Source organism: Schistocerca americana, chromosome 6 (genome assembly GCF_021461395.2).
Source record: "Schistocerca americana isolate TAMUIC-IGC-003095 chromosome 6, iqSchAmer2.1, whole genome shotgun sequence".
Lineage (NCBI taxonomy): Eukaryota > Metazoa > Arthropoda > Insecta > Orthoptera > Acrididae > Schistocerca > Schistocerca americana.
This window is the reverse complement of record NC_060124.1, coordinates 196,976,330-196,988,827: the sequence shown is the minus strand read 5'-3', so window position 1 is coordinate 196,988,827 and position 12,498 is coordinate 196,976,330. Positions and strand designations below refer to the sequence as shown.

The 12,498-nt window shown below is 39.3% G+C and overlaps 1 protein-coding gene across 2 annotated transcripts in view; it reads right to left on the bottom strand.

Moving 5' to 3' along the window:
* Positions 1 to 11,928, bottom strand: part of LOC124619520 (intraflagellar transport protein 56) — a 179,054-nt gene extending 167,126 nt beyond the window's left edge. For both annotated transcript variants that reach the window (XM_047145967.1, XM_047145968.1), the window contains exon 1: positions 11,712 to 11,928. In XM_047145967.1, coding sequence (XP_047001923.1) covers positions 11,712 to 11,714 — 3 coding nt within the window. In that variant the 5' untranslated portion in view covers positions 11,715 to 11,928. The remainder of the gene's footprint in view (positions 1 to 11,711) is intronic.
* Between the last annotated feature and the right edge of the window lie 570 nt (positions 11,929 to 12,498).

Below are 12,498 nucleotides of genomic sequence, written 5' to 3'. Positions count from 1 at the left end.
GGGCCACTGACTGGAATTCCTTTACTGTGTTGTTGTTCCGTTTTCCCAACTCACTATCCATTTGTGTTGAGTACTGTTGAATAACATCTTCTTTCTTTTTGATGTCGTAAACAGTTGCCCATCCAACATTGCAGTCAGCAGCAATGGCTTTTTGTGAAGAATCTCGATTTAACTTATCTAAAATTTCGAATTTTTTGAGGTCTGCGTAAGGTGTTTCCTTTTAGAAAACATGATTCTGAACTGTAAAGAAAGCTACAATTTCAAATATAGTATATAAAGCATTGTTTAACTAAGCATTGTTGTGCATATTCATTGTGCACATGTTTTTGGATGTGCGCCGGATTACTGAGAGCCGGACTACTGAGGGCCGAATTAGTGAGAGTCTAGTGCACATTACAGGAGTAGCCAGTAAGTGTTTTTTTTTTTTTTTTTTTTTTTTTTTTTTTTGGTGTGTTAAATATTTTGGGATTTTCAATTTCCTGCCTAATGTCCATTGGTAACGTGCTACAGAATTCCGCCCGAGAATATGAAACTTAAAACTCCATTCTGGAGTCTAGAGAGATATGCTTAGTCTATGTGGGAATTATTTCTTCTTCGGGTATTATGCTTGTCAGTTACTTGGGGTCACTGAAGAAGCTTATTGTTAGCTTTAGTACCCCAGGAGATTATACCATGGGACACAATTTATTAAATGTATGCTAGCAATTAATCTTATCCATAGGTCAAAACAGTCACAGAGATTTCTGAATACAAAGAGGGCAGAAGTAAGCCTTGTGGTTTATGTGCCCACATGCTCGTGCTACCTCAGTTTACTATCTGCGAGGGTAAGTCAATTATTATCCGCAACATAGTTATAAAATTTTATTGTAATCAAAAGGAAACTTACAAGAACATCATTTTTCGACATAGTCCCCTTGCGTTTCAACGCACTTGGCCCCCACTGTTGTACAAGCTTCCTGGTGCCCTCATAAAAGAAGGTTCTTGATTGAGCTGTGAGCCAGGAATGTACTGCTTCTTTCACTGCTTCATCCGAGGCAAATTGACAGCCCCTTAATGTCTGTTTGAGTGGACCAAACAAGTGATAGTCAGAAGGGGCAAGATCGGGACTACATGGAGGATGATTCAGTACTTCAAATTTGTTTCTCTGGAGCATTTCAGCAGTTTGGGCAGCAGTATGTGGGCGGGCATTGTCGTGCAACATCACAACACCTTTTGACAGCAATCCTCAGCGTTTGCTTCGAATTGCAGGCTTTAGCCTGGCAGTAAGCATCTCACTATAACATACACTGTTTATTGTTGTGCCCCTTTCCCCATAATGTTCTAGTACTGGACATTGTGCACCCCAAAAAACCGTAAGCATCAGTTTTCCTGTAGACAGTTGGGTCTTGAACTTTTTCTTGCATGGAGAATTTGGATGTTTCTATTCCATACTCTGCTGCTTACTCTCCGGCTCGTAATAATGGATCCATGTTTCGTCACCAGTAATGATCTTGTCTAAGAAGTTGTTCCCTTCGTTACCACAGTGATCGAAATGTTTTCTGCAGATGTCCAAGCACGTTTGTTTATGCAACTGTGTGAGTTGTTTCGGGACCCATCTTGCACAAATTTAATAACTGTATAACAGTGCACAAATAACTTTGTCAATACTTAGCTTTATAACTGCTACAGCTGCAACCCACACACTGCAAAATGTAAGCAGCTGATACCACAGAAAATGATGCCCTAGAATCAACTAGTGCTGGCACAGACTGGTATTGATGGTGACATTGCTGTTTTCCCAGAGATGGTCATCTCATGTAGTTTTCCTGATTTTGGCAGCTGGAAGTATGGTGATGGGAAATGATTGAGATGTATTGGAAACATATCAGCATGTTGTCCTTCTGTTCCCTAAGTCTGCTTTTCTGCGCGGTGATCGAACTGCAAGAAAACCGGCTGCATCTCTGTTGTTATCTGATGATTGTAGCATAAATCTATGGTTTCATAGCCAACTCCTGCAAGTTGGTTTACCTAGTACATATCAGCACCAATGACTGATGACCTCCTTCAATACTACTTCCTCCTGGCTGAGTTCACCATCCACTGCTGCTACTTCTAGCCTCTGCATTTTACACTGAAACATACGATAAACTGTCATTTCTAATCTCATATTAGCAATTCTATTGGTCTTCCATGACTTCCAGGGTATGACAATCAGAAGTCTGTCAAACATCTTTTGTTTGGTATACTCATTTCTAATGCACTTCATAAAGGTGCTAGCACATTTGATGAAGTCCTCTGTTGTGATGGCATCCCTCAAAAAGAGCACTTGTAGATGTCGTCTTCTACGCCATTCATCGGGTGTGAAATATTGTCAGCTGCTGTCATATTTCAGAACACTGTGTAAGACACAGTCCTAAAACACTCTGTAAATACAGGTGTGTCATCTCCTACACCCTCTCCCCCCACCCCCCTCCTCCAACCCACCCATAGCATTGGGCTCTGTTCTTGGGATATGCCACTGGTTGTCGGCGATGTCTTCTTAATTCTCACCTGAAATTTTTCCCAGTTACTGAACTTTTACTCTTCATTCTTGAACCGCTGCTGTGCTGTACCATCCAAATGAAAGTATACTTTGGCAAGACACATCGTGCCACCCCACCTGTTGTATTTATTGACACAATCAAATACCTTTAGTCATTTAGTCTGACCCTGGGCAAACGTTAGGCCCTACATCACGCACCACTACACCCCTATCATCATCAGTGCACCCACCACAAAATATGTGTATGGTACACATGAAGAATTACTGTAAGTAGACCTTTGCATCATCTTGAATTTTCATGAGTTTAGTATCATGATCATAGCCATGGTCATCTGATGAGACTTATATAAAGGAAATCATATGTTGCTTACCTCTCCTTGGATCATGCTATATCAGTCAATGAATTCTTAGTCAGTGTAAAAGAGTTTCAGAAATGTTCAGCAATCTCCCATGCGATTCAAAATATGTTGGCATAGGATGGTGCCATGTGGCTGCCCACAGCCATGTCAACCCATTGATGGGGCACCTAGAGGAATCCTTCCTACACACCCAGAATCCTAAGCCCCTAACCTGGTTTGGATTCATTGATGACATCTTTGTGATCTGGATTGAGGGTGAGGACACCCTATCCACATTCCTCCACAACCTCAACAACTTCTCCCACAATTACTTCACCAGGTCCTACTCAACCCAACAAGTCACCTTCCTAGATGTTGACCTCCACCTCAAAGATGGCTACATCAGTACCTACTAACCATAAGCAAAACCTCCACTTCGACAGCTGCCACCCATTCCATACCAAGAAGTCCCTCGATACAGCCTAGCGGACCCATGGTCGTCACATCTGTCATGACAAGTGGTCTCTCTCAAAATATACCAAGGGTCTCACTGAAGCCTTCACAGACTGTAATTATCCTCCCAACCCTGTACAGAAACAAATCTCCCCTGCATTATCTTTCCAGTCTCCCACCACCTCCCAAACTCCCACCGTCCGGCCACAGAGAAGCATTTCCCTCGTAACTCAGTACCACCCAGGGCTGAAGCAACTGAATTACATTCTCCACCAGGATTTCCACTACCTCTCATTGTGCCCTAAAATGAGAAATGTCCTGCCCACTACCCTTCCCAACCCTCCCACAGTGGTATTCCGCCATCCTCCACACCTACGCAATATACTCGTCCATCTCTACACAATCCCTGCTTCCAACCCCTTACCTCATGGCTCATACCCTTGTAACAGACCTAGATGCAAGACGTGTCCAATACATCATTCCATCATCACCTACTCCAATCCGATCACAAATGTCACCTATCCCACCAGAGACAGCGCTACCTGTGAAACCAGTCACCTGATCTACAAGCTATACTGCAACCACTGCACTGCATTCTACGTGGACATGACAACCAACAAACTGCCTGTATGCATGACCACCAACAAACTGTGGCCAAGAAACAAGTGAACCACCCGGTTGCTGAGCATGCTGCCATACATATCCTTCATTTCAATGACTGCTTCACAGCCTGTGCCATATGGATCCTTCCCACCAACACTAGCTTTTCTGAACTGCATAGGTGGGAACTTTCCCTACAATATATCCTACATTCCTGTAACCCTCTTGGCCTCAACCTTCGTTAGTCATTGTCCTTACCCATACAGCTTCCCTGTTCCCATTCCACCACTGCACCGAGTCTTTTTAGTTCTCTCCTTTTCTGCTACCCCCTCTCCCCACTTCTCCCCTATCCTCCGTGTAACCTCCCGACTGCACATAGCTGCCCTACCCTGTCCACTTCATCCCTCCATGCTCTCCAGCAGCACTGCACTGTCCACCACCCCGACCCTACTATCCCTTCCCTGCCCGCCCCAGCCTCCTTCTTAACCCCACCCAGTCGCAACTCCCATTGTGCACTGGTGCTCCTGCTCATGGTGTGGCTACAGTTGCCTCAGACTGTAGTCATGTGTGTATGAGTTGTGTTTGTGTGTGTGTCTGTGTGTGTGTCTTGTCTATTTTTGACGAAGGCCTTATGGGCCGAAAGCTTTATTTGGAACAGTCTTTTTGTTGTGTCTATCGGTGATTGCTTGATTCTTGGAAAAGGTAATAAATTTGTACTTGCTTCCACATAATTATAGATAATGAACATGACAGTAGAATAAGAGAAATTCAGGATTGTATGGAGCTTTTAAACAGTTAGATTCTTAAGCAAATTTGCCAATGGAGTAGGAAGTGGGTAAAATGATACTCTTACTTCATGTGCGAACGGCTGAAAGCAAGGGGAAACTACAGCTGTAATTTTTCCCGAGGGCATGCAGCTCTACTGTATGGTTAAATGATGATGGCATCCTCTTGGGTAAAATATTCCGGAGCAGTTGAACAGAATGGACAGTGTCTTAAAGGGAGCATATAAGATGAACATCAACAAAAGCAAAACGAGGATAATGGAATGTAGTCAAATTAAGTCGGATGATGCTGAGGGAACTAGATTAGGAAATGAGACACTTACAGTAGTAAAGGAGTTTTGCTATTTGGGGAGCAAAATAACTGATGATGGTCGAAGTAGAGAGGTTATAAAACGTAGACTGGCAATGGCAAGGAAAGCATTTCTGAAGAAGAGAAATTTGTTAACATCGAGTATAGATTTAAGTGTCAGGAAGTCGTTTCTGAAAGTATTTGTATGGAGTGTAGCCATGTACAGAAGTGAAACATGGATGATAATTAGTTTGAACAAGAAGAGAATAGAAGCTTTTGAAACGTGGTGCTACAGAAAAATGCTAAAGATTAGATGGGTAGATCACGTAACTAATGAGGAGGTATTGAATAGGACTGGGGAGAAGAGAAGTTTGTGGCACAACTTGACCAGAAGAAGGGATCAGTTGGTAGGACATGTTCTGAGGCATCAAGGGATCACCAATTTGGTATTGGAGGGCATCGTGGAGGGTAAAAATCGTAGAGGGAGACCAAGAGATGAATACACTAAACAGATACAGAAGGATGTAGGTTGCAGTAGGTACTGGGAGATGAAGAAGCTTGCACAGGATAGAGTAGCATGGAGCATGGAGAGCTGCATCAAACCAGTCTCAGGACTGAAGACCACAACAACAACAACAACTTCATGTACAGTATCCTAGGAGCTGCACTAAGGTTTGGGGTCCATGTGAAACTGTGGGTTCCCTTGTAACTGGCTAGGTGAATCAGTTCAAAGGTCAGAGGAAGGTGGGGTACAACATTTCCAATTAAACCACATCTAGTAAAGAGAGAAAGTGATATCATGAGAAGGAAAGTTGCTACTCACCATATAGCGGAGATGATGAGTCGCAGATAGACACAACAAAAGACTCTCACAATTAATGCTTTCGGCCATTAAGGCCTTCATCAACAATAATCACACACTCATATGCACGTACACACACACACACACACACACACACACACACACACACACATACACACACACACACCCCTTACGCAAATGCAACTCACAGACATGAATGCAGACTCCGGCAACTGAAACCACACTGCAAGCAGCAGCACCAGTGCATGATGGGAGTGGCGACGGGGTGGGGGTAAGGAGGAGGCTGGGGCAAGAAGGGGGAGGGATAGTATGATGGGGGTGACGGAAAGTGAAATGCTGCAGGTTGGACGGAGGGTAGGGGAAAGGTGGGGAGGGGTGGTGGGGGAAGGGGCGAAAAAGGAGAGAAATAAAAAGACTGGGTGTGGTAGTGGAATGACGGCTGTGTAGTGCTGGAATGGGAACAGGGAAGGGGTTGGATGGGTGAGGACAGTGACTAAAAGCAAGAAAGATTAGCGTTTAACTTCTGGTAGACAATGATGTCCTCAGAGACAGAGCACTGCTCAGATTAGGAGTGGAAATCAGCCATGCCTCCCCCCCCCCCCCCCCAAAAAAAAAAAAAAAAAAAAAAAAAAAAAAAAAAAAAAAAAAAAAAAAAAAAAACTGCGTCTGCCTTAAATTATTTAGGGAAATGATGGGAAACCTAAGACCGGATGGCTGCACCTTGATTTGACCTGTTGTCCTTCAGGATGTAAGCCCAGTGTGCCTATTAAAGCACTGCAGTGTTCAAACTGACTTCCTTTAGGTGCTGACAGCTTTACTTTACATTCTGCCACACACTCTGAAGTGGGTGGCAGAGGCCATAAGCAGAATTTTATTTACGTACATACCCACTGAATAATTTTTATGATTTGATGTGCTATTAAAAATGTGAAATGGAGCATTACAATAATTTTCATAAATATTTGTGGTATGGTTATTTAAAGTTGCAGTAACAGTTAACTACAGAAATTTGAGAGCTGAGTAGAACTGATGATGGGGGTAAAAACAGGTTCCGCTAACACCCTTCCTAATTAGTTCTCTTGTTTATACACAGGGCCTTGCACTTACAAAATACTATCACATGACATTAATTTAGGAAGGGTTTTTTTCTTTAAAAACACTCAAAACAACTATAAATTGAAGGATGGGCACTAACACAACTGATCCCCAGCTGTTTTTTTATGTTCACATTGGTCTTCATTATTTTATGGAGCATATGATAGTGTCTTCAGAACTAATGGGGGCCAGATGGTGAAAAGTACAAATAAAGTTTCACTTTGTGATGTTTGCCTGCTTTATTTCTTCATTGATAGTCCTATTCCACTGTTAAGTTGATGCATTGTTGTTAATTTAACCAATACATCATTCCTGTTTGACAATCGGCCGTGGGCTGACTGTCTCAGGACCAAAAATCTGTTCCTTATACATCCTCACAATAAAAGGCACTGAAACTATACATTGTTTGATGTTTAAGTTACAGAAATTACAATTAAAACATAACTCATTCAATTAACAGAGAATATACCCAAAAATTCCTTCTTTTTAACAGTTCCTTCTACCACGAAGGTTAGGCCAAATTATTTGTTTAAATAATGAAATTAACAGATATAGTTGTACAAATCGTACCTTTGACAAACCTGGTAATTATTCTGGAATTAATTAAGGGCTAGATTGGCTAATACGTTTTCAAATAGAGCCAAGTAAATACTTTAAGACTCATAGTAGTTCTTCCTCCCAATGTTTATAATTAGTACAGAATTTATATTTGTTTACAAGTCAACAATCCAGCATAAGTCATGAAACAATTACTGATTTCACCCTATAATAAAAGGTATTAACTAGAAATGGTCAAAATAAATTACGAGATTAATTACATACACAAAACTAAGAACAAAATTAGACCTGGTGCTACATTCCTTAAGACTGAGGGCCAACCTCACTCTTTTATGGAAATGCAGATTATAATCACGCATGTTAATGGTAATTAGGCAAAAATAAAAATAAAATGAATTTAAGGAGGCAGATGACAAAACAAGAAAGGAAGTAAAGAGATCCCACCTTGCTTCATCACAACTTATCTTCCGAAAGGTGCTTGTATTATTATTATTTTCATTTTACTAGAATATACGGACTTCCTGTAGCTGACATCTCACAGGGATGACTGTATGTTACTTAATTTATTTGGGGATCATATCATGTGTAAATCTGTTAACAAAGGACAAGGAAACCACAGAAACTTAAATTTATGTACTTTATTAGCAACAAACTATTACAATACTGCTAAGTACTGTTCGTGCTTGAGCCACCTCACTTTAAACAAATAAATGCTGCACACCTTAATGTAAGCTACAAAAGTCGATCACAGTGTCTACTGAAGAGAATGATCGCAATTCCAGAAGGAACTACCGGGGTTATCAATTTGGTTTCAGAAGGAACAGATTGGCTACAGTAAAGACCAGCTTTTCTACACTCAGACAGGTAACTGAGTAAGACTGGGAACATAACACTGATATTTAAAAGGTTTTGTTGACTTCAGAAAAGTTTATGGCAGCCTACACAGGGGTGCAATACTACCGCCTTGAAAGAGTTTCAATTTCTGCAAAAGTTAATATGTCTAGTACAGATGTGTTTAAGAGGACATCTATTATGGAGTAAAGATCATTACAGGAATGTCAGAGCATTCTGAAGTCAGAGCTAAGCTTAGACAAGGAGACACATTATATCCAATACCTGTTAATTTAATTTTAGAAAAGCTACACCAAAAATAAAACCAATATGGAATAAAATTGGGTAACAACACAATAAATCAGCTCGCATATGCAGATGATGATGTTCTAATAAGAGGTAGGGAAGACAAATTGCTGCTCATGACAAGTTCTTACAGAAATATTGCAAGAAAATGTATTTATTTACAAATTAATGAGGCAAATACCTACTAAATGGTCATGACTAGGCACCCAATGATGGTGCCCTATTGACAGTTCATGAAGAAACTTTTAAAAGAATAAACATATTTAAATGTTTGGGAAGCATTTATAGTGAGTAGCATAGAATGAAAATGGAGATTAAGGCAAGGATCACAGCGGCAAACAGAAGCACATTTTTGCTTACAGGTCATTCTAAAAAATTGTGCATATTTAGGTCCCAGGTAATAACATGCATTATTTAAATGCATTCACGTTTTTTCAAACATCTTGAGTTTAGTTTAAAATTATGTTAAATCATTAATTTACTTATTTTTAAATAAAATTATTCAATTTTGTTAAAAATTTGATTAATGGTATGAGAGATCTCACCTCCGTTACTTACCCCTTCACCTATCTTGATTACATTACATTAAATTGTACAAGGCATTATTAAGGGTTTTAATTTTTAAGCATTTTAACAATTAGAAAATTTATTCAGAATAAGATATTTCTGTATTTTTCAATTAAACCATTTTTTAAAGTTCTTTAAAAATTGTTCAAACCGAGTCCCATGCTACAGCGTCACCTCCGTGAATAACAGTTATCAGTTCAATAATTTTTTCTCTTGAAGCTTTCTTCTTCATGTACGGGGAACTGCAAGCAGCCATCTTGATTCTTGGGCAGTTATACTGTGGCTTGTACGATTGTAACAGTTTGAGTTAAATTATTATGGTGCGAGGATGAAATATTGACATTAATGATCATCACCTCCATCACGCCATTGCTATATGTAAGTTTTAATAATTCATAATTGTTATTTTTATCAACTAATTACACATTAATTGTAGATTATCACTAAGGAAGCAGGAAAGTCTAACCTCAAAAGAAGCACCTCGACATCTACTTTTGTGAATGTTTCCACACTTCCATTACTCTCAAGTCCGTGAAAAATGATCTTCACAGAGGTGAGAATGTAATAACGGAGTGTTGGTCAGTGATTAAATGATAAAATAAGCTCTCTTATTTATCAAATTAGAAAAGCTATGTCCACGTAAGAGTGAGAAATCTATCTTTTAACTAGACATTAATTTTTTTAAGGACAGTTTAGGCTCTAACTTACGTTTTTCAACATATTAAAAGGTTAGCCTCATGCATCAAAATGATCTTATTTTCTTTACTTTTTAAAAAGTAGTGATGGGATTATCTAGCTTATATATGCTTACTGAGTAGGTTTATATTAATGTTACATACAACAGCCTAATGGTTTTTAGTTTTTAAAGCTGTTCATCGCACTCAAAACCTTGCTTTGGGCTAAGGCCTGAGATTTTTAGGGTAATTTGTCTGTATTCCCTGAAAACGAGGTCTCTCGTGAAGAATGATGTGAAATCTTGACAGTTTTAAATCCACCAACCATCACTAACTGAGGACAGTACTACTTTGATGATTTGAAAAATTATAATATTTCAGCCTGATGTACCATTTGTATCTTATCTATTCGTACACTAACAGCAAAAATAACAAATAATGATTCACTTTATTTTTCAGTGACCATTATTAACCTCTAACTTATCCAATATTCAGACATTTTAGGCAGTTATCATCTCCATTATTACCAAGCTCACCTGCATTACTATTCTAAATAAATTCTTTAGTTTTTTTCAAAAAGTGCAATCTTTTTTTTGGAACCACTATTCAAGTATTTATTTACTTCACTGTGCTAACATAAAAATATATAAAATATGATTCTTTCCAAAATTATAAAAAAAATTACAAAATATGCCCAATTTTTTAGAATTACCCTTATGGGACACACTGTGCAGTAGTGCAGTTCTGAGAAGTTTTATATCAGACTATACCAGTGTGTAGCTCTACATGACTGTCAAACACTTACGTTAAGAAAAACTAATGAGAAGAAACTGCTAGTCTTTGACAGAAAGATACTAAAAAAATGTTTGGCGCCATCTCAACCACAGTAATGGAGGCTATATTGAAAAATCTGGGACTGGCAGACCTACATTCACAAGCTGATATTGTCCAAATGGTGAAGAAAAGTAGATCGATGTGGACCAGATACCTAATTAGAATGGGAGAGGTAAGACTACCACGAGTGGCTTCTAAGGATCGAATAAATGCAGAAGGGGCTCAGAAAGACCACAGACGAAACTAAATAATGATATTAACCGGGATATTGGACCAATGGGCATAAAAAGCAGAGAAAGGTCCATAAAAAGCCAAAAACGGACATGATTGGTGGAGGAATGTTGAGCATGCATATGGTTTCCAGGGCCAGGAGAAATGTTGAGCAAGCATATTGTCTCCCAGGCCAAAGTGACAATATAGAAGAAGAAATCATAAATAAAACTGCTGCTTCCTCAGTTACAATAAATAGTTGCGTTTGTCTGCTGTTTGTAACTTAATGTTTAGGTTTACTATACGTGCTTACAACGGCATTTTCCCACAAAAAAGAATAAAATATAAAAAAATAATAAAAAACTGTGTGAATCTGATCTGTGTTTCGCTAAGATTGGTTTTCATTTTCAGCAACAAAAGCCATTAAGGAGTAAGTGTATGAATCCCAAGATCCTTAAAAAGATTTGGGAAGAAATGCTTTACACATATTATTCCTCGGAATAAATATTTTATTTATTGCGTTAACTTACATGTAGTTCCTGACAGCTGAAATACGGCAAGCCGGAAAGTATATGAGTGGTGAATATCACGGTCAAAACGAAAGCTTTCCTTGAGTTACTGAGCTACGTATCACGGTGCACGCTACAAATAATATGTCGTTTCGGAATCTTGTTTTGTATGTAAAATTCAATGTTTAACAGAGATTGAAAAATCACGTTTAATTACAAACGCATGGCATTCTCTAAATTCCAAATATGAAGAAACGCTTTACTGGCTCCGTTGCGTAATTTAAAAAAAAAAAAAAATACTAGTAGCATAATACTTACCATAAGTAATGAAAAATATGATCAGGTAGCGATGACACAAAAAGGTGACTGTCTTAGTACTTCCAAATCACTCGCACGTGCCTTCGGCCCAAACAACGTACCACGCGCACGCAGTCGTATTTCGCTCTGTGGAATTTGTTTGACAACCGTCTCCCATAGCAACGGCAACATTGTTGCCAACAGGATCTTCCAACTGCTTGTTGTTATGTAGTTTCTGTCTCAGGTCACACCATTGGCAAGATACCTTTGAGTGATCTGAGCCCGAAATATACAATTAAATTAAACAAAACGATCACAATGTTTCCCTAAGGCAGTGTGCTTAGTCCCGCTTTTTTTCCTTTGGGAAATACCCAAGTACAGGTACGTTCCAAGCTCTCGCGACACATCTCTGATTTATTTTCTAAGTGGAGAAAGCAAACACGTTAAGTGCATACAGTACATTTTTTTTAAAATTATGCAACGACTATGAGATACAAATTTATTACGTAAGACTGTCGAATAGGAACAATTTTTTTATGTTATAAATATTTTATCTGCAGAAGATAAGAAGACACTAAAAATCTCGCTACTCAACTGACATGTAATCGCGACACACTAGATGTGTCACATGCCCTCAGCGACGAAGAGCCGCTTTGGGGCTCCAGTCCCTAACTACAACGAAGAGACCCGAGCAGTGGCGAGTATCCGAGAGTGCAGTGGCAGCAGCGTACAGAATGAATGCAGACGGGAAGATGTGCTCACGAATTTCCCCACTTTATTGTAAATAACATGCAACTGTATTAATAAA